Below are 26661 nucleotides of genomic sequence, written 5' to 3'. Positions count from 1 at the left end.
TATACACTGTACAATTTTTAATTTCAATCTTAATGTTCGAACAAAAACTACAAAAGTGTACAAGCCTGCAGGTCACCGAGCATGTCTGAGGAGCATGGCGACATAATTCTAACAAATTATAACTATCGATATCGTAATAATTGTACACTAAACGTGTACAATGAAATCACATGTCTCGTATAACCTAAATGCACTTTACTTCACAGCTGAGGAAATCAACATTACGTGACTATAAACGCATATAAAGAGGCGCCATTTGATGGCAGACAGTTTAATATCTGCTGCACATTTCATTATGAAAATCGTACTTTATCACTACATATTCATTCGATTCATCAAAATAGAAGCCTAACAGCTTGCCCAAACTTTTTTATCCATTTGTACTCGTATAATCAATTAATTTCTTCATTCCAGCGATCAGCTGATCACTCTTCTCATCGCCATCTTGACTTTGGTTCTCTTTCTGGCCGATGCTTATGGATTGGCAATCGAGTATCTCCAGTCAAAATAAATGATAAAAGCTTCTTCTGGTTCTTTCGAAAATATGAAACCAACGACCCACATACACACCTTTCATTAACTATATATGTAGCGTGGCGTATGCGCACACAGAGAGTCCTAACTTGAACTAACCTCGAAAACTCTGAGCTAACTCGTCTTTTCGTTGACGAGATAGAAACTTGTCGATAAACTTCCGGCAGCCATAAGTCAACTTTCAGTTCTTCCCGATCAGCACGGTGCTAGGTGCGGGAGGGTGATCCTATCCGGAACTCGAACCGCGACCACTCAGGATCCGGGCTCGGCCAATGTTTGACTTTTCCCAAGAAAAATACCGCGTCAAGTACACTCGAACTTCGCTGCACTGATTGCGAGGGCGATGCATTGCACGGGTTTCCGGTTTGGTCTTTGTTTTTTTGTATGTTTTTCATTTTTATGTTCCCTTACTCGATGACCGCACGTTTTTTCTTTTCAATCTTCCAAAAACACCAAATTTTTGTAAAACTCCGATTTAGAAAAGAAAATTTCTCACCCAAAGTTTGCCCAATTTTTTTGGATTTCACTTCATTTTACGGATTTTGCCATAACTAGTGCCTTTACAACATTTGCACAATGGATCTGTGTTCAAACACAGTTGTGACTCTCAGTTTTGATTCGGTGGGCGATTCATCGTATCGATTTACAAGTACATTTGGAATCGGTCATCGGTTTGTAATTAATGTTTCTACTCGTAATGCATGGAGCCACGTATGCAGTGTTTAGTGCAGTACAGTGTTTTACTTGTTTCACTCTAATCAAGCATTCCCAGTAAGAACATGTTTAGTTTACGGACGTTTCGACGAAATTACGATCCCTCATGTTTGTTGATCCATGCACATAATAATCAGTGCGCCTATATTGTTCCATCGAAGTCCATCCAGTTTGTCAAAATCTTCTACTTAGCTTGAAACTCTGCTTCAAATCGTGTTCAAATAAAAATCACGAATTTAGACATTTGAAATTTTTATAGATCACGTCGTCAAGTTAGAACATCTTTAAATCTCCGTAATAAGATTCTTATTAATTCTAAATAATTATGGCACCCATAAGCAATCAGGGAATCAATCCGATTTACACTTTGTAAAACTTTTACTGCAGCATCGTCATCTTAATTTCCCTCTACCTCGAATCCAGTTAGTAAAGAGATCAGTGCCTTAGATTATATATCACGGTACGAACACAACGTTTCGAATGCATATCAATTCCAGAATACTACATCGATTGCAGCCTCTAAATCAATGAGGACAATCCGTCGTAAAGAGAGTCTTTAAACTGAGTAAATTGCAACATTACAATTAGATCATAGAAGTAAAACGGAGACAGGTTGTAGAGGTGTACCTATTGTGTAAGCGATGGTGTTTGCGTCGAAGTATGGGGTAAAATTATGCCGTATCAGAGACCGTGACGCATCGGACGTTCGCATAATCAAATGAACGGACGTCGGCGTCCGCAGGGCGCAAAGCGCGCCAGTTCGAATGCAAATTTTCCTCATTTTGCATTTTGTCGTCCCAGCAGCGAGTGGTTCGCGTGCTGTTGTACGGCTGCAAGCCCGGTGCTTGCGATTATACATTGCCAACGCAGTTGTCTACATTTTACTGCAGAGTCATGAATACGTTACGAATGCACAGCCCGCGGGATATGGAGCGCCACCGAGTGCCGAAGACGAGAACGGTCTCTAACCATTTTTCGAAAAGTCTGTGCAGTCGCACCGCGAAATTGTATTAGTTCCTTTAGTTCTGCTCGTGAGGATAGACCCATGTATCATATATATATAGTACATATGTAGCAGTGTATCCACCAGTGGAAGAGCCACGGGTTCTTGACTCCTGCGCTGCTGCACTTCGGCAGAACGAGCTATCGTGGTTTATTACACACTTGTGGAATAAAAACTTTTCCCCCGATATACGAAGTCACCGAAGATTTACAAGGGTTTTATTAAACTCGAGAAAAGGATACTGGAATTCGGTTTCACTGTATAAGCTATTGCTAAAAGAATGTGACGAATGGAACGCATTTTGCAATGCAGCGTTGTTACTTATTTAATCCAAACGCAAATATTTCCGTCGGTGAAATTTTTCGCGCATCGTTCGGGCGACAATATTTACGGAACCGCAAAAAATATTCGTAATTCACACAACGTGACATTTGCACAAATCGTTGATCAGCAGCGCAGTGGCTGACAGTTTTGATTATACGCTCATACGACGCTGTTTATTAGGCTCGCAGTAAGGATTACCGTTATTCCAAGTCCTGAAGAAAACATTTTTGAGAATTTTTCGACTCTGGAAGTGAAATAGTATTCAAAATTGTAATTGAACTACTTTCTCAAGTGTATAAACGGGAAAATATGATAATCAGAATCGATTTTCAGTTATCGTTTATACTAAACACAGCAGAGTGATTATGAACTAGAGTGACGTAGTTGAGATTACGTTATCTGAACGACGTGATCAAACTGAACAATGGACTGGATAAATCAGGCCAGCATTGCATTAGAATATGCCATCTCTTTTTTTCTTTTTTTTTCTAAGTAATCGATCAAAGTCGATGCTTCGGACAAATCTCAGGTTCGTTCTAAACTTTGGATGATAACTGCTTCTCTGATCGAAATATCGCACAGTGAAAAACTTTCAATATTACTCAATTGTTCAATGCTAGTAATTTTAAAAGATCCGTAACAGAATTCCATGTTCTTCCCAGTCCGCGAGGAAAAGGTTTCAGCTTCCTATCATTTATTTATTGAATATTCAATATACAAAATCAGTTTCAATTATTTATTCTCAATTTAAGTGCTTCGATCGTTCCAGCAAAGGTACTAATCCAGAAATACCGAACCTATTGTTAGAAGTTAGAACCTATTGTTCTTTTATTCACTTTAAATTAACCAAATTTATTGAATATTCCACGCGAAAAGGACGGGTTTCGACCGGCGGTCAACAAATTTGACATCCAGCCAGAATTTTATTCCTTACGATCTTGAGGAAAGTGTTCCATAGTTTTGAGTCACAAAATACACTTTTTTCACAACTTGGTCTTGTTCAGTAAAATTCTCCAGTAACTTGAGTGAACCCTAAAGAAATTTCCTTCAATCGCAATTGGCAGGGAGTCAAGAATTATCTAGAGCCAAAAACTACGGAAGACCCTTTATAAGATAGTAAAGCACGGCCATCGGCCGCAACGCGTTTCGTGTGGAATACCCGTTATACAGCCTACTTCATAAATTCAAAAAATATCAATACTCAGAATGTCTCTGCATGAATTTAACTAAATTGACATAACACGAAAAATTCATTTAATTTCAAGTAAATTTAAGTAATTTCAACTTCAATATCAATGGCTTCACATAAGTTAAAATGGCTGTAATGTCATTGCATGCTTTCAACAAATGACTACTTGCAAAAATTCAGGTAAATTCTGAAGACTTCAAATATTTTTAACTGAATTCACATAACACAGATGAACTAATAAGTCCTCATTTGCTTTCAAATCATGTCGAAAAAATTCTCAAGCATAACATCTCGCCTTCAAAAGCATTTCGACATTTATCGAGATTTAGAATTAACAAGCAATTGTTTGCAATTTTCTCTCGTCTGCGAATAACATTGACGCAAAGTATTCCTTATAAAAAAAGAAAATAAAAAAAAAAAAAAGACCTTAGACCTTGCGAACAGTTATGGTAGTATAGTTATTCCCCGGATAAGCATAAAAAACGACATGTACAGTAAATCCTGCACGGATGCTCGTCCTTGTGTCTTTTGGTCTGATTCCAAGGTAATTCGCTTTGGTATCCACGAAATGATTATGAGATGTTTATTTCGATCGCTCCGTCCGAATTTCCCGAACATACAGTACTGAACTAACAAGAGAGATGACATACCAGAACACTGAAATAGGCGGGTGGAAGGGTAGGGCATTGGCTAGACTCGTTTAATTCGCCAGCTCCGACGCGAGTATTATTACGACGGCGCCCGACGTACTAAAGCGTCGCGACGGCGACGGGTGTCATGACTCGAACCCACCGAGGCAGGATTTCCCATCAACCATGAGTTACATGTACCAATAATGGTGTAGCGATCCAACTTGCAAAATCCAACAGAGCATTCAGTAAAAGTCCAACAGACCGTGAGTGAACGAGCAAAGCGTCGAGTCATAACGTCGGCAGCGTCGCATAAATTGAAATTTCATACATAGGTTGTTGACGTATGTTATAGCTGCAAATGGTCCGAAATATAAGCTATATAACTGCATATTCACATCTCACATTATCGTTCATTTTTTATTTCGGTTTGTGTTCTGGGCATTTTTTTTATTTTTTATTCTTGTCTTTTGTTCATCTTTTCAGTTTTCGCACACCCTGTGCGGGAAAAAGAACAACACTTCGCTTCCAAAGCTATTTATCACTCCCTTTCCAGAAAGAGAGAGCGAGAGAGAGAGAGAGATAGAGAGAGAAAAAACAAACACACTCACGCACGCATGACGGAATAAAAAATGATCCGTCAAGTAGCCGATAATTACATCGTTCGTATCCGTGAGGTTTTCCTACACTGAAATACTGACTTCAAAATTTATTTGAATTATTCAAATAAATGAACAGCCTTAAGATATTTTTCACTCTACAAAATACGGTCGCCTACCTTCTTATGAAAAAATAAAAATCTATTAGTCATAAAACCGAAATTGTTTAACAGAAAGAGCTTCAGCATTGTGTTACGAACTTTGAATTTATCTTACCTGCAATTAGATTCATAAGATTTTGTAAATAACTTTCTACAATTGAAACTAGGTAACATAAATTCTCTTTAGAATCCTGAAATCATCTCTATCAAAGAGGCCAGACCTTATCATTGATGATATGAATAGTTTTTATACGACGCGAGTATGTCTTACATGTCTTTTCATGGTTGTGTTCGGTACGTAAAGCAACTGTTTTACCGATGGTGAGAGCGAGCCACGACTGCGTATGCGCGGAATACAAAAAAGCGCACTTTTAAGTCCTAGGAGCTGAAAGTGATCTTTTCTGTACTCTGCGCTTGCGCTGTTGCGAATAAATCTAGCATTACGCGACCCTAACCTCAATTTCGTGCTTCGTGAAGTAACGTCGAACATATTCTCTTGTTACATTACGTAAACCTCTTTCGCCTTGCGTATTTGCAATACTCGTCTTTGGCTCACTCTACGTAATATGCTATCGATCCATAGCTCAGAAGCTGATCATGTAGACTCACTGCAAGTTCCTAATTCTCAAAAGTACGATTTTCGAAACTCGTTTAGATTAATTTCGAACGGCCTGACTTTGCAACGGTTAAATGAGCCGCTCCTTGGAGTATAAAGTGTATTGATTACGCGATAAACCGTCGAAAGACAACGGATTCAAAGACTCACCCACCGACAGTATAATCCACTTTGCAAGTATAATTTGGTCATTACCATCGGTCCAAGCAAACAATTCATAGACCCGGTCACCCAGTCGATTATCACGAAGTAGGTACATGAATCATAATTTTATTTCAACTAGAAGCAGCAATTCCTGTAAAATCAGTTCATGCTTTTTTTCAACAAAGACGTAACCCAAGGGAAGGAGTCTCGGTGATTACCAAGAATTGTGATCCGGTTTTGAATCTAGGATGAAATCAAGCCGAGCTTACGGAAGGGCGGAAGTCTTAAATTGATGATCAGATTAGGAAGTGGTTCGTCAGAGTGTTTCACAGTAGGTTGCGTATAGCGGCTTCGCGCTCTATGGTAATGCGTATCAGGGTACATTTCACGGCTGATTGAAGCGCTGGCAGCAAGGCCATAGACAATTTCCCAAAGGGTTCCGATATAATGGCTTACACAAGGTAATATAGTCCATCGTATTACAGTTACAAGCCCTTGCAGATTCTGTGTGCTCGGGGTTGAAGCAGGTTCATTAGCAGTGCACACAGGGCAACTCGTTTTAATCAGCGCCACTTCCTCGCGTTATCCTCAGTCCGCTGCAACGAGCAGATATCTGGGATAGACCTACGGATTATCATCCTGATCCGAATCGTTACCAGCCACAAACCCGCCGCTGCTTGCACCTGGCAGTCGCAATCGTCACCTGGGAATCCCAAGTGACCTAATATAGGTAGCCGACCCTTGTATTTGGGGAAGACAGTTCTTGATCATTGCTGTACTTTTTTTTCGCTAGAACAAGGTTTAAACATTAAATATTTTCACTTCACTTTTCATTAGCTTAAGTCTAAGAACTGCCTCACAGAATCTGACTTCTTTCCATCATTCCAAAAACATCCTTGTTCTAGATTCTTCCTGGAATTTTACCAAACAATCGTGAGAGTAGAATAGCAAAGTTGGTTTTGGGTACAGATCCGGTTACCGACACTTATCCAAGACGCAAACCTTTTTTTCGAATGTCCGAGAGTAGGGGCATATCCCCACCTGATTGGCTGACTTATCGATCATCGGGACTCGGATCACTTCCTCCTACAGTTGAGAAGGGTTTTCATTTAGGCAAAAACTAACGCTCAGACCTTAATTCGGCAAAAAAAATAAATTATGCCCTAACCTGAAACAGTCTAGTTGCGAGGTTATTAGTCCCGCTGACCTTACGCCACCTGGGTAACCCCCATCCTGCAAATGGGATCGCTCGCCGTGAAAAAGATATGCTAAGTACACCGTCGGCACCGGGTTTCTTAATTAGGCGAAACGACATTTATAACGACCATAGACCATAGCTAGACACGGTCTAGCTTCCTTCTAGCTCTCCCAGAACTTGTACGTATCGTGTTATCGTGCATTCGGCTATATCCGTTGACGACAGTTATTAGGGGCAGGTCGTTAAGGGTGTTTTTTAGTGGCAAGATGGAAATGCTACTATGTTTCTGTTGTATATGCCAAATAATTATCAAACTGATGCTTAAGCAGCCTGTAAAGTTTCGAACAATTTTAGAACAGTTTTTACATTCAGTGTTTTTTAGTGGCAAGATGGAAATGCTACTACGTTTCTGTTGTATATGCCAAATAATTATCAAACTGATGCTTAAGCAGCCTGTAAAGTTTCGAACAATTTTAGAACAGTTTTTACATTCAGAATGCGTTAAAAATTATTGAACTCTCGTGTTTTTCACCCAATTCTCATATTTTGGAATGATTTAATTTCATGAAATACTTTTTTAAACCTGTAATTAAACTTGACTGGTTTACTGCGGTTATCACCTTTGACGAATAACGGAATATTGTAAAAAGTTATTTTCGTGAAAGATAAGGACTAATGACCGTCTCAAACTTGAAAATTGTTCGAAAATATTATACCGCTGACGAACAATTTCATTCTTCAATTTTTTAATCGGTTCAATAATTCGACTGTACAGTATACTTTACGTCTCGCATCGCATTGCGCATAATTATTTATAAACATCAACTAATGCGAAATTCAAATTAGCATTCAGGCACCGCTGACAATCTCATTTATATATGAATCTCCATCTACCGCATCATCGAATTTAACATAAAATTAAATAACATAACACAATTAAAAAAATTGGCCTGACGTCAGTTACACCGAGTAACACACGACGAATGGAGAAATTAATTAGATCATTGTAATAGCTCGGTTGTGTAAATTGAAATGAAGATGCCTAGTCTCAAGTGACTTGAAGCAGGGTACAAAAAGCGCCACAGAATCCACCGGCGCATTACTTTGTTGCTATGCGAGATTAAACTACCAGAAGAATTCCAACCCCTTCACTTCAACCTTTTGCCACGTCACCCGACCCTTCATCCCCTGATCTTTCCTCAAAATTACTCCCGTCGCTTGCGCGAAAGTGAGAAGAAAAATCATCAAAGCAGTACGAGAGGAGGTCCTGACGCTTGCAGTGTATAAAATAACACCTCTTTACATACATGGCCAAGCCATGGACAGTTTCTGACTTAATTTTCTAATTTAAGAAATGGATAAGTACTCTTCCTTCGCCGAGGACATCTCCCTTGCCCGCTTCTAGCGCATCTAGCGGCACTGTCAAGGTAAATTGAGAATTGATCCGACCAACGAAAATTATTCTCATAATGTTTTACACAAGCGCATATGTATGTCTCTCTGTTTCTCTCTCTCTCTCGCCCTCACTCTGCTCACTCTGTCTGCCTCGAGCACTCTGCACAACGCAATAAAGATCTGCTTCTACAAAAAATTTTTAAGTACATTGTATGTACATGTATGTGCAAGTATAACGTTCGCATATGACTGTGTTTTACCTCGAAGAAATTATTTTCAAGAATAGAGTGGCGGCGTTATGAATATCTGCTGCTGGAGAGGTTTTCTCCAGAAAGATTATGAAAATTGTGAAATAATATGACATACTGAAGTCTTTGACATTTCCTAAGCTACCATATAAGTCCCTGCAAAAAAACTTTTCCGAAACATGTGCCACTTGTTGTGTAAGGGGAATATGATTAAGAGCGAAACCAGCTTCAGGGATATTCATAAATATATATTCATTTTTCAACCGAAATACACAAAATCTATAATCTTATAATGTAAAAACATCTTCTGGGTTGATTCAGTATACCGTGATTTTTTTATGTCGATGAAATTAGGGGGCGGCAACATCACGAAATCATTCAAAGTGAAACATATTGAAATTTAAAATCTTAATCTATAAATAATACGACTTTTGTTAAATAATGAAAATATTCCTGAAAGAAGGTATCACCAAAATCCAAAGCTCATATTTGTGTGAATTAGGCATACAAAAATTAGGACACCGATTGGTATGAAAACAGATCTATATCATTTCGAAACCGAAAAGTGTGATTATGATGCTTGAATTGTACACAATTTCCATGAAATCTAGAAAGAGTTGCAAGGTTTTAGGCAATAAAATACTTACCAAATCAATTTTCTGCGATAATTAACTAAATTAATCGACATTATTTGCATATTTTTCATGCTGAAAAGTGTATTTAGTTCTATAAAAATAGAATTGCAAAACAGGAGTAAAAGTCATCCGTTCTTGATATGCCGCGTTCTTAAACCCGAAAAGTTGACAAATATTTTCACAATTTATAAGTGAAAATTCAGCTGATTTTCAGAATATTGTTCAATAATAATCGTAGCAAATTGCAAATCGGCAGATGATTGTTTTGCTAACTAATCGCTCGAATGCAACTCAGGTTGTCAGCCATCAGGCGTCACATACTACAAGTTATGAAAGCATGAACACGGAAAACGGATGTCGCGTTGGTTGTATAATAAATAGGCAACACCCTGGGACGGATGTTTTTTTTTCTATGTATTTTTCGTTTGGGAAAAAAGTGTTCCGCACATTTCTCTTTTTTACTTTTATCTCTGTACCTACCCGGGAATTGGGAACGTGGCGAATGGTGGTAAACGGTGAATTTAAAACCGTTGATACCGAAGCGCTAAAATCTCGAGGGAATGGGCCGAGTATGAATTGTACAGCATACGACTACAGATGCATGCAACCGAGTGCCAATATTTTCCGCAACACGAACCAGCGTATATCACATTATGCCGTCCTTGCGAGAATACGTAGTCAGAAATCGCATAGAATTCCATGTTCGAATATTTCGCGGTGAAGATAGAAGTGAAATCTCGATTTTTATAACGTGTAAAAAATTTGAACAGAAAGATTTTTCTACTTCTATCGCAAAATTTTTTCAAACGTAGATGGAAATTTTTAATGTAATATTGGACTTTGGTGCAAATTCCATACCGTACGTGCAATATCTCGTAAACATAACTTTGTATGTGTATCTACACGGTTTGATCCACACGAGCTTTATTTGCGGAAACAAACACTGACCCTTTTTATTAATTCACATCAGAGATTTCGTGTTTGGTGTGTCCACAAACCGTTGAAAGATAAAGCAATACTGAAAATGAATTGCCGTTTAGTCGTAAAATACGGTTTTTCAAAATTACATATTTGACAAGTTAAAATTTGTGAGAAAGTTTATGATGTCAAATAAATATTTTGCATTTTGAAATTGAAAAAAAAAATTACACAATCAATACTTTTTTGTCACGAGAAAGTCCTAAGTGAGTATTTATCAAATTATGATATTCGTAAAGTTCCTTTGCAATCTCAGTATTTTCTGTTGTTATATTTTCAAATAGATCTTCACAGTTTATGCATATAACAATTAAATAAATTCTGAATATACCACTATTTCAGAATAAAAGAAATAAAAAGTATTGCTATCGTAGAGTGAAATTGAACGAATCTACTAGATTTCCAACAATTTTTAAGAAATTTGAAATGAAACATCGATGTCTATTCCTCCATTTATAATACCAGTATTTTTAATTCTTGTATCTTTATTAAACAAATCTTGCTAACTTGCGAATATATTTAAATTTGATAAATACTCAACGTACGACTACCTTGTAACAAAATCAATAAAACGTATCGGCCAACGAACCTCCTGAGGAGAGGCTAAAATTGAAAGAAAAGAATTATACATTAGAAATATCGTCCATCTATTAACAAAAACTAACGAAATTTCCGTAAATTTCTTTCTGCTTGCAGCTTGCACACCGGGACATACATCGTGTTTTGTTTTATTGTAGCCTTACTTGATACTCCCGACACCCTCGCCTTTCCTGCCCTTCTCCGACCCCAAATAACCCGCAATTCCAATGTTTTACCCCCAATGGACCCGCCCTGCTTTATGCTTATACTTTACAAATGTCCGTTCATTCTCCAATTTATTATTATACTTTCAAATGATTTCTGTATCTCCTTCTCTCAGTATTATTTCTACGTTTTTGTCTTCTCTGCTCTCGTCTTATCTATTTCATCTTGGAACTTGCTGGTTCTGGGGCTGTTACTCAACCCAAGGTAAGTTTGTATACCTACTCCATTAATCCATGATGAAACAACGTTTTCGTACGATGTTGATGACTATTTGTTTAAATGTTAAATTTTATATACATGCATAGTAAAATCTGCAAGGAAAAATATTCATACAGAGGCAGGAAGTTTAAGCAATTTATTGCATTATTTGATATTCGTTCAATTTTACATTAAATGTGGATGAGGGTTGTAACAAATCAGTTAAATCGACATTAGAAAAAAAAGAAAATAATCCTTCTCGTTGACAAAATTTGCAGAGATAAAAAAATCAGTTAAAAGTCATTTTTACAGTTGTTTTCTGAATTCATTTTACACTGGTAGTTTTTGCGAAATAACGAAAGTACACGATGAGATGTTTTTCTATATAACCTCTTCTACAAAAGTGCTGAATTCTGTAATCAGTTTTTTATCAGTACCTTCCAAAATGGAAAACATATCTGAACTATCATTAGCTTTTGAAGGAATTTCATGCGATATTCCTTCGTCTGTAAAGTACAAGCATCCTATTAGTAACTATTGACTATGACTATGACTATTGAAGGATAATAATGCTGTTAATTTCGGAAAGCAATAGGATTTCATCTCTTGTAAAAAACAAACCTGCTGAGAAAGTAAAAATTCGAAAAATAATAGTAGCTATTGAAATTTACTTTATCAATGATAGACGAAAAACTTTGAAGGAAATCCCGTTACTCGATATCCTTTCACGTTTGTCAGCGGGAAATATTCTACGAGCTTCTGTTGAGTTAGGACCTCCTGGTTTACCATGTGCAAATATGTAGTTTGAAGATAATTGAATTTCAAGTTCGATGTACACGTGCAAACAGTTTGCGCACGATCCCTCATCCACGAACGGTGGATCTCAAAATGTTTTCGAATATTTAATGAAAGTCAAAGTTAAGAAGAAAAACCCCAATACGAATCAAAACGTACTTTTAAACCAGCTGGAAAGTTTATGAAACCAGCTATTCCGTTGTTAGTGTTAAAAAAAGAAAAAAAAACTCCGGAAATATCTTCTGGACAATATTTGTTGATATTTATTTGCAACTGGCCATTCTGGATCGTCATGGATCAACGTAATAATAATAATTTTGACGATTGACGATAACACTAATCGTTTTCGCGTGTAAGCATTTCCGAGTAATAATTGATGGGACGTTAAAAAAACGATGAGAAAAGAAAGTCTGAAACGCGTCGCTAAGAATGTATGGGATATACAGTCAGCTCGCAAAATCGGTTGTGAGTAAAATTAGATCAAGATTGAACAAAACTATAAGAACTTTCCGGTAAAAATAGCAAAATAATGTGATTTCTGTTTCTTAAAATTGAAGTTTTTTTTCAACTACATTTACCTTCATGGATTTCAGTTACACGTTTCAAACTTTTGTTCAGTCACGTTTTCATTTCAAAAAATTTTTGAAACCACTGTACGTCCCATATTCGTGTAAAAGTCGATGTTCCTGATGGAAATAGCATAACAGCTGCCATTTGGGTGATCATATCGAACAACATGCAGTAGCAGTCCTGCCCTTATATCAATCCCGATAAATGTAATGCTTGGAGTTGATTGAGGCCTTCTCATGCCGCGTAAAAATTTTGTAGGTATATATTCGTGGCGTCTCGCGCGTATCGTTATCCACGATCATAAAATTCGCAAAGCTTTTTTCACATGTTCGTTTTTCCTTTTGTTTCGCAGACATTACAGCTGTGGCGGAGATTTTCTAGTCACAGTTATACGTCACCACAAGCCTTAGATTGCTGGCCAAACTCTCTACGTCATGCTTCTTCGTCAGAGCAGCACTTTTGAAGAGAAACTTTAGTGAAGTTGATTGGATATTCCAACCCCTGAATCGTCTTCACATTGTTCTCGGAAATTTCAGAAGCTCCGAAGGTAAGTATATTCAACTTTTAAAACGTCACTCACTGTTTTGCTTGAGACAACGGGCCTTGACATCGAAATGAATAGATAATGCTAAGGCACCTGCGGTTTCGTTTCACAGATTCATTGGAAGTTTAACTTGGAATTCTGTCTTTCGGTTCTCGAGATTTGAAAAAACTTTGACTTTAGGGTGGTTAAGTTAAGTTTTAAAATATCGATGTGCCAAAATACGGATTTGAATAGAAAATAAAAGTCGTGGTTTGGTAAAATTAAAAGAAAATATACGACACCTCGAGTAGAGTTCGAACATTCGAACCGATAAAAATTATTCATATTATGTAATATTGTTTCACCCTATAAATTATTACAACATCGTATAATATACGAATATTCTCAAAATACAAAACACGTTGTCACAAGTATTTTGCTCAATAAAGTAAGTATTTTATTCGCTCCATTTGACCATAGCATTTAGTTGAATCAAACGAATATATCACTTGACTCAAATAATCCTTTCCTCCGAGTATACTTTCGCATTTATAATATTCGTAAGCATTCTAGCAAATTTTCTTATTATTCGAACAACATTTGAACCGCAATTATTCCAAGGATATTCTACGTTACTAAAAATTTTCCTCGATGCCCGTGTGCAGCTTCTTATCTTGACTCTGCACTGGAAATGTTACTCTGGTTGAGCAGTTGCAAATCGGTATTTCCAATTCAAATTTCTCCACTGTAATAACCGATCGAGCCAAGATACAAACGCATCGTACACTGAGAATATGCATGATCTACAGGAGGGGGGGGGGGGGGGGGGGCTACTTGTTTATCCTAATCACTCCACCATCATGATGCGCAACAGCCGGAGATTATGTGCCGAGGGATTACGTATGAAATGTATATACCTAAATCTCACGTGTTATTTACGGTGTGCTTCTATATAACATGAATATTTCATGATACGGTACCAGTGGCTGTAAAACTCGATGATACGAGCGAATGTTCCACTGAATATTTACTCACGTTCGTGGACACTTTTTGATCGACAATCCTGCTCCGCCAAGTAGTAACGCGAACGCGAATAGTTATATATGGCCGCAGCGTAGATAATTTGACAGAAATAAAATAACAGTCGCGTTACAACGTGTTTCTGGTCGCTTTTGAACGGATAAAATTTATCTGAAAAGGGAGGAAAAGTGTATTCATTAATTGTAAAATGGTTGATGTAGCCAAAATTTATATCTGAGAAGCCTGTAAAAGTAATAGGATGGCAAAATTGAATTTTTATTGAATTTGAAAAATTTTCACTACAAACATTCGTGCATATTTTTTGCTGAAAACAATCAGTGTTTAAAATTCCCGTATTCGAGAGATTTATAAACTTTGATAGACTGAGTAAAATCAATTATCTCGATTTGGATCAACATGAAAGTGATTTTAATTATGTGATTTGACGATTTATAAATGCTACACTTATAGAACTCAATTGTTTTACTCATAATCAATTCGAGAGACGGCAAATTTGACAAAAAAAAAAATTAAAAAATTCTGTCCCGTATATTCGTTGCCAATTATTCACTACATTGCTGCTATTTTTCATTTTGGTACACATTTCCGTTGCTGTAAACACTCCGTAGTCTTCAAGTATTTTTTTCGGAAAAAGTTCATTGCAATATAACAATTACAACTTTTCATTTTGATCATTCACTTTGACGTTCAGAAATTATAGCCAATTAGTAATATTTTTTGCGATGGAAATTGTGGGCGTCGAAAATTTTATATATGTATACATGTATATATATCACACTCAGCTTATCACAGAAGTTCATCGATAATAAGCAAGAGTTTTGAAATTTGAGCACGTAAGCACGTCAATACAGATACCTAGTGCAACGATCGCCGGAAGCAACAAGTAGTAACGCTACCCGCGGTGACAGAGAACGATAAAATACAATCATATTTCCCCGAGGCTTTCGCGACATCGATGTCGCCAACTAGCTCATGCAATGCACACCAGGTCGGTCGTGCTTTTCAGAGCTGCACTGCGAACTTTAACGACAGCTGCACTTGACGATGTATTCGCGCTAATAGGTACCTGGTACACCTCCACCTCCATTCTCCGTCCAACCTGGACCTACACCTGCCAGTTCCTCTATTCAATTAAAGTCACCCAGCTCCAATATTTCACGGGAAAAATCCTCGGCCACTGCAGCCAACGAGAGTAAACCCAGTTACAGGTATATAGGTAGCCCACCATTCGCTCGTCGAATTCTATCTGTCATGATTACTCGAATTACAAGCGAGTTCAGCAATATTCAAACTTATACACGTACAAATCAGAGTTGAACAGTTTTTCTATTATTTTATTTTAATTCTTTTTTTTTTCTATACGTGACTTGTACTGCGAGATTGATTTTTACTGCATGAGTTTGATTTGATTACTTTTATCTATCGTCTAACTGGGGAAAAAGGTGTTGGGGCAATAGAATGTTTGTTCACTGTAAATGCTTTTTTTCCATGCTTGTTTTTCGTACATAAAGTACAGTTTTCTATGATCGTCGAGTCAGTCTGCAAATGCGCATGCGCGGAGTGCTGAAAAAACGACTTTTAAGTCCTGGGAGTTTTCTGTAGGTACTGCGCGCATGCGCTGTCGCGAATAAATCTGACATTACGCTTATTTTTTGCTTCGTGAAAAAACGCGTAATATACTCTCATTATATAAAGAATCGCGTGCAACAAGGAAGCAATGGTCTCTCACCTCGCGTATTTGTAATATACTATTTTTACAAAACAGGAAAATGATTTTATTAGAGGATCTGGACAGGATAGTTTACTTTTTTCAAGCCAGTACCAATGTTTAGACTTTATTCGAGTGAAAAAAACATGATCTACTCTGATTTAAAATCTAGTCTAATACGCGTGGATACAATACGACAAGTTCTGTGAAACTTGGCGAGGCACGGAAAGCCTGAAGAGAAAACATAAATTTAATAGTATAACGGAAATAAAATTCCGAGATTATCCGGGCACCCCAACCTGAAATGTTTACAGACCTTCCTCTTCAAACACAAATAAAGTGGAGCTTTTCACGTATCGAAATACGCCGTGCAATATACTGCATAGTTACTCGCGACACGGCACCGTTTACTTACGTATGCCTTAGACACGAATGAAGTAAACAGTCGTTGATTTGATTCGCCATGAGCACACATCACGTGACCACGCACGGAACCGATATCCGTACGCCATACGTATACTTATAATGCAGAAGATTATACCCAAGGGAAGAAATCGAATATTTGCCGTTAAGGTGTTTTAGAGAAAAAATTTGCGATTTTTCACTCAGTTTTTTTAGATTAAAAAAAAGTTTTTGTCAAAAGATCGCACTCGGTTAATTATTCACTTTTTGCACTTTTTTGAATTCGTAAATAATCGTGATTAAAATTCTTTTTACTGCCCACATTAATCATAATACCAATTTACGTCACAAAGAAGACCCGTTTACATTTGTAATATCAAGTCTCCACCTGATTTTTGTGAAGTGTATCGGACCACTTTTTCATTACCAATTCAATCTCATAAAATAGTTACATAATTTGATACGAACTTTTAACTTAGGAGAATAAGATACCCGGTTGATATATTGTAGTGTTATTGATCTTGATCTTTGGGTTGAATATACCTAAATGTAAGGAGAAAAATAATAATTGAAGTGCTACAACGTGTTTCCTCATGAATTTAAAAATATGTGAATAAAGTGAAAAATCAAATGAGCGCGATCTTACACGTAACATAGAACGCCGATCTTTGAACAGAATCTTTCTTTTACCCTGAAGAAACTTTTAAGGGGATGCCACGGTGGAAAATCGTAAATTATTTTTACCTCAAACACCCTAATAGCTATATTATCAAGCGCATCGCCAATTCATCAATAATTGTGTGCTCTGTCTATTGGGTAACATTTTCAGACTGAGAAAAGATCTCAAAATGTACATAATTGCCTAAATATTGCAACTGATACACTAAGAAGAAAAAATCATTGAATCAACTAAATGTACAGTCACGGGCAGTGAAGTAAATATTTATTTGTCTCGATTCAAGATCTATCAGTCTAACAAAATGTTTAGTTATTACAATTAAATTTTGTCAGGCCAACAAAAGTTTGTTGTTGAATTAAGCAAGTATATTGTTCTCGGCGCATTTAGTTGAATAAAACGAATATCACGTGACTCAAATAATCCTTTCCCTCCATGCATACGAATTCAGTTAAATATAAATATGAAAAATATCTACAATCGTCGTAGTCTTGTGAACTTTCAGCAGTCCAATCCACCCATATTCATAGGCAATTTATCATGTTATCAAATATTTTATGTCCCCTGGCCTTTTCCTGCAATAACAGGTCAGTCATTATGATAAATAACGCCACCACAATACACGTCGAGTCAATTTATTTGCCCAGCGCCAAACGGTTAACGTGCAACCAATGAATAATCAATCAAATCAATGAACTACGGAGCAACATTGACTGGCTCGAGTACAACTTGGATAATTGCGATAACCCACGTTCCTCCTTATTTGCAGATCCAGCCGAGGACGAGTACGAGGGTTGAAGCCACATGGACCTCAGCACCGAGATCGAAGCTATGGTGAAAAATTTTGGGACCGAAGAAAACGCGACATTTCATAGGCATGATGAAGACAAGAAACAACGAGAAATCGGAAGCAGCAAATCGTTCTCACGAGCAATTCGTGCAGCTCTTATCACGAATCCTCGCGGATTCTCGCAGGTTTAACAAATGTCCAGGTTAACGTGTCACGTCGCGGAGAATTCGCAAGGATTCGAGAACCGCTCAGAGCACGCTCGGCACAGTGGTTCTATGTAGATACCTTATCGCCTTCCTCTATATTCCGTGTTTGCATACGAGGTCATCCGTCACTGTCAGTCGACGGTGCGGCGTCGGGACGCCCATGGGAGTTAATATCTTTTTCACCGAGCAAAATGGGGTGGAAAAATAAAAATCAAAAACCGCATTTCGCCGGGCTGCAGCAGATATCGCAAAACCAAATGGCGAGACTGACTCCAGTGCATCTCCGATAGTCTCGTTCTATCGATCTTCCCGTTCTACATCTCGCTTTATCCTCTCTCACTCAAGATTTCTCAAACCCTCGGGGGTGCAAGGTAAACCCCTTGAGTACCCCAACGAACACGCTTTCTTTTATGCAACGAGCTGAAAGTGGGTGAAAGAATTTTGATTGATGCGCTTCGAGGCGGTCGGCATAAGTTAACACTTTTCACAAATATCAGATCTGATACACCTGTAATCAGGTCTATGTACGATTCACCTTATCTTCTCTGTTATAAATTAAAAAGGTCTTTTTTTCTACTAACATACATCATCGATATCGACTCACTGATGATGAGAAAAAAACTTACTTATCCTTCCTCATTTGATTAATTCGATAAGTCGTTAGTTGTTGGTTTAAACAAAGCGCACTGGAATTTAATAAATATACTAGCCTCAAGGCTTTCGTTGTTTAATTTAATTTATTTCTTACACCGTTAAGTACATACTGTTCAAATAATCAATGCTTTTTGAATTTCTAAAATAGTCACGTTATTGGAATAAAATTTATTTGAATTAAGTAAGATCTCACGAAATCGAAAAAACTTCATCCAAATTAAGAACTTTCCTTTGATATTATTGAAAGTTTACAATAATACAGACAGATGTGGTTCGAAATTGATAAAAAAAAAAGAAAATCAAAAAATGGGAAATGTAAGGTCTTATTTCCGTAAATAAGGAATAACATGCCACTTTACACAGGCCAATATACGCCTTGATCTTAGTAAATTTATCAAATTCCAGCCGGCCTGATTTTTTTTTTTTAAACCATACGAATGACTTATTGAATGGAGCAAAGCAAGCAGCTCAAGTTAATGTACTTGCTTGTAATGAATGAATATTCATCTCATTGCATAACACGAACCATCGTCGCGGTTTTTCAAAATCCACGAATATACTAAATGCCAGTGAAAATTTAATAATAAAAAAGTGCGAATGATTCTCTGAACAATAATAATATACACCGCAAGGAACATTTGATAATTTTACAACGAAGTCTTTCCACGATTTGTTGAGAACTTTGCCTTTCTTATCCGCATCAGCTCCGAAGCACCGACAGACCCTTGTGGGAGCGGTTTGAATACAGAAGATAAAAAAAATTCGCGAAATCATGATTTTATACGCGAGCTGAATTGGCCATAGGAGAGGATCGGAGAGGTTGGGTAAAAGGCTACGAGCAAAGGAGGAGGGTAATCGTATTCCCTGCACCTCGTAAAAATGAGTTGATCCTCCGTGGATCATTCCCTCTTCCCCTTCAATTTGATCGAAGAAAAATAATATAAAAATTACAACCCAACCCAGGCCGCAGTCGTAAAGTAACGATCAAGATACAAATAGCATTGGCTCAAATTTGATAAAATCTTTGCGTATATCAGAATATTACGAACGGATTCTGATTCAATGCAGATAAAGCACGCTAATCAATGGATCTTCGATGTAAATGCTTCATTTTGCTGTACACCGTGTTTAAAAAGAGGATTATTTTATTCGTAGAAAAACGAAAAAAAAAAAAAAGTTTCCAAACTAGTTATAAAATTCAGCATAATATCACGGTGACCTTTTACGAGATATATAATTTTATACTGCAGGTACACAGTTCACAGATAAAACCGGCATGTTACAACTTTGTTTCACAGAAATTTCCGTTAAAATACGTTTTTACATAATCACGCAATCGAGAAATTACACCGACATGAAAACTGTGGAGTACGTTAACGGTATTACCTAAAAATTACTTGAAACAATACAAAACATGAAAATGCATGAAAAGAGGAAATACAACTACATTAAAAAAACTGTCGCCGTACCGCCTTGAAGTGGATGTAAAAGAACAATTTGAAGTTCGGAAGATAATTTTTACAGATCATAAAGTGAATTACTCGAATCTAAATAATAAAATTTCATACTCAAATTTAACTGAGTGATTTTCACTTCATGTCGTTGAAAATTACGTATCGGAATCGGAAACCAAAATTCAGGGGCGGCCGTGATAACTATTTTAAATATCTACGATGCTTGAAGACTTTTAACATTCATATGCTTGTCAAAATAACCCCCCCCCCCCCTCCCCTCCTCTCCCCCACCCCCTATATACATAGTAAATTATATATTATAATATCGAAGGCATTCAATTTAAATTATTTGTGAAAATCGAATAATCAAAAATTGAACTGCAGTGTATTTTGAAAGCAAAAACGAGCGAAATTATACTTATACAAAGACAGAAAAAATATTATAATAATTTAACGATTCTCTACCAAAGAATGTTATAGCGTATGATGTCCGTGCAAGCTTATTAGTGCCGCAATTACGTTTTCAGCGTAATTTTTAATCGTATTCGTACACGTTATATTACATGTACACATATATGTATATATAAATAAATACTGTATTTATATCGGATGATTTATGAAAGTCGTAGGCTATTATATCATATAAGGATTTAACGACGCGGTTCTTTTATCGAAATTTTACTCCGTCGAGTATCAATATTTCTTAACTGTAACGAAGAGTGGCATTTTTTCAATTCCCTGCGGTACAATATCGATAAAAGAACACCGCACGCAGTCAGCGAAAAATAAAAGTATTTTATCGTGTAATAATAATATTATTAATAATAATGATAACAACAATAATAATAAATATTACAGGCATTGATTATAATGGTGGACTATAATAAACCGTTTATACTGCAACGGTTGTATAACCACGGCTCTCAAAAAATAGCAATTATCTGTACCTATATCCTAAAACTGAGGAGCATCGTGGGATTGTATAACAATAAGGGAATAAATTGTTTATTAAAAAATTTAAAAAAATAGAGCCTAAGGTAATATTAAGTTGGAATTTAGTTTTTATCGGGAAATACTTAAAAATTAATCGCGATTCGTAACGAACAAGATATAATTAATATTAGGTATACTATTATGCACTTTATAAATATATGCCTGTATAAGTAAGGAATTATTACAGAGCTGTAATTCTATCCGATTGACTTGCAGGTGTTATAATCATTGCGATAATTTGACACATCCTTGGGTAAAACTAGGCAAAATCATAGCCGATGACAAAATACACCGAACATGGTGCCAGGATTGGTTGATATACATTTATAATAAAATTACGGCTGTCTGTACCGATGCATTAGATAAATACGTATAACTATAAATATACGCGCTGTGTAAAATATTGTGTATTGTTTATCGTTATTCATTTTTCAATGTTTGTACTAGGAACGTATTTATACGATACTATATACAAATATATATTATATATACAGTTAAGTATACATTTAACATAATAGGTAAGCAATTCGTAGTTCAATATTTCATAAAAATATTATTTCACTTCAAGCGAAGTGTAAAGTTATTCCTAATTTAACAATATTATACCTATATATTATATATAATAAGATTAGACAGATTTATTGTTGCAATATATATTATATATGTTCGTTACGTAGCTGCAAGGCTAATTGAATCAGTAATATAATTTATACCAAACGAACTTCGTTATGCAGCTTTAACTGTGTCGACAAGAGTACACGTATATGCATGTTATACGATATACACACTCGCACACATACATATATATGTATATTTCACCTGGATATAAGTCGTATGGATTTTCAATCAGCAGAGAATAATAGCTTCATTTCATTTTTCAACGGTTAATCGGTTATCGTAAATTATATAGGAACCTACTAAGTTCGCGTAGAGGCCTTACGTCTTAATTAAAAATCTATAATATAACACACGATGAATAAAAAAAAAAGAAATTCTCAACATTGGTGTAATACTACTGCAATATTTTTTAATAAGTGACCATAAACGTAATCGTAGTAATAACAATTACTATTACAATTTCATCATTGAAACGAATCACAAACAAATACTGTCGTGAATCAGGTGATACGATCTGTTCAATTCACCTGTAAATAGGCTGCTTTGCCGTAAATATGAGTATAATAATGTATACATGTTTACATGTTTACAAGTATATATATATATAATATTGTCGAGCGTCATTTATTGAATTTAAAAGAGACTCTAGAAACAAAACTGTGCGCTTGTATGATGAACTGTGCAAATATTTGGCCTTTAGTTAGTATATTTTTGAAGAAGTGCACATAAAACATATAGAGCTGACTCTAGCCGCACCAATATTAATATTGATATTCTGATATTTGTTAAAATTAAGTTACTTTATAGATTATCATCATTCTGTAATCCTTACAATGTAGGGTATATAATAATATACAGTACTACAGCACATTATATAACAATATAAAGCATAAGTTGATGTTTCCTAATGATCTCTAAGCCGGTAAGACGATTATGTATTTATGGAATTAAATAATTATTATAATAAATAATAATAACGAGCGACAGCAGGCTTTTATAGGGTAAAATGTAATACCTATACGCATTGATAAACTTATTTATTACCTTGCTTAATGATAACACATCAGAGCGAAGTGACCTAATGAAGTCGTCCCATAATATGCGAATTAAATTCGAGTGCTCGCATTTCTCACGTCAGCGGTTGAATTGTTTCCAAAAATTATTCAACTGCCTCGATTAAACTTTCTTCATTTATTTTTCTTGGTCGTTGAGTTACTTTATTTCACATCCCTCCGTCCGAGGATACAAGAACTATACCTATAATCAAATTCGCGTTTGCAGCATTCTCTTTCAGTCGTTTGTTGTATAATTATTATTATTCTTATTATTATTATAGTGGATGTATACATGTAAAGTCGCGATCGAATTAGGCTGTAATGAATTCTTACAACGAAACGTTGCTGATGTACTGTTCAAACTTTAGTCAAATACGTTGTATACATATAAATATATTTATTATTTATTCTAGTCCTATTTGCTTAACTGTAACATAATATATATCTAATTCCTGTGTCAAGTGTAACAACTATAATTAAGTTCTAATAAAATCAGGTAAGACCTGCTCACTTATTTAATCAACACTTATCATCTTTGCTTCCCAAACTAGGTATGATTATACTGTAATATATCCAGCTATACAGCTTGGTGTATATGCCAATTACCAGCACCAACCGACAAGGTAATTTTCGACGCAGAGCTCTACCTTACCGACGGATGAACGTAATCTGTTTTCCTCCACAATCAAACCGGATTTTCGGTATAAATTCACGGACTGACCATCGCTCGGCTTCAGTTTCATTGCGAATTTTGATGCGAGAAGGTGGAAGAATCGATTCTGAAAATCTATTGATTATATTTGTTCCTCCGATTCTGAGAATTCATATATCGGATGAAAATAGCATGGATTCTAAATAATCTGCATAGCATTTTTAAAAAAAAATGAGCTAATTGAAAATAATGAACATTACGACGTACTATAACAAAAATTTGTTGCAATAAAATAACAGGAATAGTAAATGACTTTGTTTTATGAATTATGAAAAGTAGGCGTTGGTTATTAGAATATTTCTTCTCAATTCAAAATACTAATACTAAATATAACATTACATTTTTATAGGAAGTTGTTCTTAACGACTTATTAACTTCATAATCAATGGATTCGTATAGAAAAAGAATCGGTTCGATGATAATTGAAATTTTGAAAAATCGAATTATAATTATCCATTAATCCAATGCTATAAGGAACCGATTCTTCAAGAATCGTCGAAGAATTACGCGCTACTAATAGCGAAATATTTGCCTGCGCTTGGATGCCGTAGGTCAACAAAAACAATTTTTTTGGGGTTTATATCTAAATATAAACTATACAAATTCTATACATCAAATAATAACCAAAATCTTGGTTTATTATTCATAAAGTTTGCCTTTATCAAGGTAAAAAAGACAAAAGCAAACTTTGTAAGTAAGAAATGGAGATTTTAGTTTTTATTCGACGCATAGAATCAAAATTCATTTATTTAAATATAAACGGGAAAATTTTTTTTTTGTGTTGACCTGCGATTAATTAGATCAATAGAAGTTTGTTCAGTTGTTATTTGCAAGAAATATTTGAGAAAATAAATAATTTTTCTTAAAATCCGAAATATCGATCTGGTTTCTACAGAAGTAAACTTTATCTAATAAAACTATTTTTTCTTTCTTTAGTTACGCGGAAGAAATGAAAATTTGACTTCAGATCTAGAACCCAAACTCAAAATTCGTGTTGACCGGTGTAATCGGCTGCACTTCCCAAAAGGAAATTTGATAACTTGAGCTTCTTTTTCGAAAACGAAATATACCTTGCATTAGAATGACTTGGTCAAAATCGCGCGACAAATAGTTAAAAAAATCTTTGTACTTACAATTAGTAAAATTTCAAGATATTAAACTCTCGTAATTTAAACAGAGAGAACGCTGATCGTAAAACGTGGATCAAATTAGTTGCTAGATTTCAAACTTAATTTTTATAATTTCATTTATAATTCATCTTATTTTATATCAATTTTTCTTATCGTTTCGTTTGTAAAATTGCGTGACGCCAGAGAGCTAGAATTCAATTTGTTTAATCAGAATTTTGCATTAACGAAATTATTTGTATTCTTATCTGACCACGTGTTTGATTAATTTGATAAAGCTCGAATAGGGTCAAGTAGTTACAGCAATGGTAAAATAGAAAAATATGTACGCCACTAAGTCATCCAGACCTGATGACATTCGTTAGGGGATTCTGAGTCTGATGGACAGCCATGGCTGACGCCTTGGTCTGTAGCTCGTACACTACAGTTGAAGCACGACGCAGAGGAACGCAGTGACGCTAGGTAATCTAGCCACCTCCATAATAAGTTAAAGAATGCAACTTCGATAGTTCTACTACTCAAGTCTGTAACAATGCGCCAATAGTAGAACGTAACAATAGGTATATTATAATTGATGTACGTCATCTTTGGTATGCTGTGATTTCTATCTCAACAGTAGAAGTAAAAAATATCCAGAGTCTGCACCTTCTGGCTCCTTGAAACAAATAATACATCAGGAATTGCGTAAGGCGAGGTATTAAAAGAGCAGAGAGAAAAGTGAATGAGAGTATGTAAAAAGATTTATTAAAAAAATTATTCGTGTGCTTGATCAACTAAATTAAAGACCATTACATTCTAATATGAAAGATGATACAATTGAAGGAGCATAATTACAATTGAATGTATATGAAGAATAAAAATGACAATAATAAGCACTTCAGTATGTAAGCGTACTGTTTCATTGGTATCAATCGTTTTTATAGCTAACTATGGTCTGCATCTTATGAATGGATGTAGAGAAAGTCCTGAGTTGTACTTCCTGACTGTTGGCGATAAATACTGGCTGTGTTTCATCCCATTCGGTGGGTATATTGCAGTCTGGAACTGTGTATGTCAGTATATCAAAGGAGCAGAGACAATCGAGTAACGGCAAAAAACTGACTGTTCCCGTTATTTGACGTATCACTTCACGGATCTCTTTTTGAATCGTCTTGGTATCTTTTGTACCGACTTCCGGGAGGTTTAGATTTTTGTTGTCGATACCAGTGCCATTTGGAGTCGATCCTTCGTAGTCAACTTTGAAATCCCATTTCTCAAGTACCTCTTTAGTGTTTACATTGGTTATGACTAGCGTTAGCTTTTGTACTTTCTTTTGTAGTAACCATTCTTGTATCTGACCTAGGACAGTGTTCAAGAAAGATTTTATCTTTTCATCCGTAGAGACAAGGATTGACAAACCAAAATGTTCGGCCGGTTCGAATGTTTCCGGTGGATATATGCCCCGCTGATAAAGTATGCTGTTGATCCCGAAATCTGTAATAATGCAACGATTCTGAGTCGTCAAAATACGGTTCAAAAATAATTGATATCCAAAACAAAGGGGTGCAATGTGACAATTTTTGTTAAAATATCATTCCAGATACTCACGCAAGTATTCAGCGACTAACTCCGCGGAACCCTTTAGAGTAATGCATTTCGATTTTTGTTGCGTTTCTGTCATTATGCCACCGTTGTAGCCGACAATAATAAATCTCTAGCTGCTGCAAGCCTGCATGCAACAGCCCAACGAACCAAACAATACTTTCGTGAGGTTTCAGGTTAGACACAATCACCGGTAGCTTTTCAAATACACCAATCATAGCTTACACGGCGACCACGTGACTCCTCACCATTCCTTGCAGCCAATCACATCCCTCAACCTTCGTTATCCGTAGAGTACGAGGTACAGTAAGACGGCAGACTCTATTATTCAGTCAACGTAATAACACTACATTCTCTCTCTTTCTACGGCCACAGTATGTAGCTGTC

The 26661-nt window shown here is 36.1% G+C and overlaps 2 protein-coding genes across 2 annotated transcripts in view; one reads left to right on the top strand and one right to left on the bottom strand.

The window, feature by feature from the left end:
- LOC124416155 (protein vein) overlaps positions 1-26661 on the top strand; it is a 235837-nt gene that overhangs the window by 203698 nt on the left and 5478 nt on the right. Inside the window, exons 6-9 of the mRNA XM_046897077.1 lie at positions 8464-8538; positions 11064-11375; positions 13087-13281; positions 17854-17877. Coding sequence (XP_046753033.1) covers positions 8464-8516 — 53 coding nt within the window. The 3' untranslated portion in view covers positions 8517-8538; positions 11064-11375; positions 13087-13281; positions 17854-17877. The remainder of the gene's footprint in view (positions 1-8463; positions 8539-11063; positions 11376-13086; positions 13282-17853; positions 17878-26661) is intronic.
- LOC124416159 (mitotic spindle assembly checkpoint protein MAD2A) lies at positions 25416-26494 on the bottom strand. The gene is made up of 2 exons (XM_046897083.1): positions 26281-26494; positions 25416-26166 (listed from the first exon to the last, which is right to left on the bottom strand). Exons 1-2 carry the CDS (start codon positions 26351-26353, stop codon positions 25601-25603), a joined length of 639 nt encoding a protein of 212 aa, XP_046753039.1. The 5' UTR covers positions 26354-26494; the 3' UTR covers positions 25416-25600.

The sequence above is a fragment of the Diprion similis genome, chromosome 2, assembly GCF_021155765.1.
Source record: "Diprion similis isolate iyDipSimi1 chromosome 2, iyDipSimi1.1, whole genome shotgun sequence".
Classification (NCBI taxonomy): domain Eukaryota; kingdom Metazoa; phylum Arthropoda; class Insecta; order Hymenoptera; family Diprionidae; genus Diprion; species Diprion similis.
This window is presented reverse-complemented; position numbering and strand designations above follow the sequence as displayed.

What these genes read in the sequence shown, in the direction of transcription:
- LOC124416159 (XM_046897083.1), bottom strand. Translation starts at nt 26,353, where the DNA reads ATGACAGAAACGCAACAAAAATCGAAATGCATTACTCTAAAGGGTTCC. An exon ending in GTTAGTCGCTGAATACTTGC is followed by an intron (nt 26,167 to 26,280) that starts GTGAGTATCTGG and finishes GCATTATTACAG; the next exon opens with ATTTCGGGATCAACAGCATA.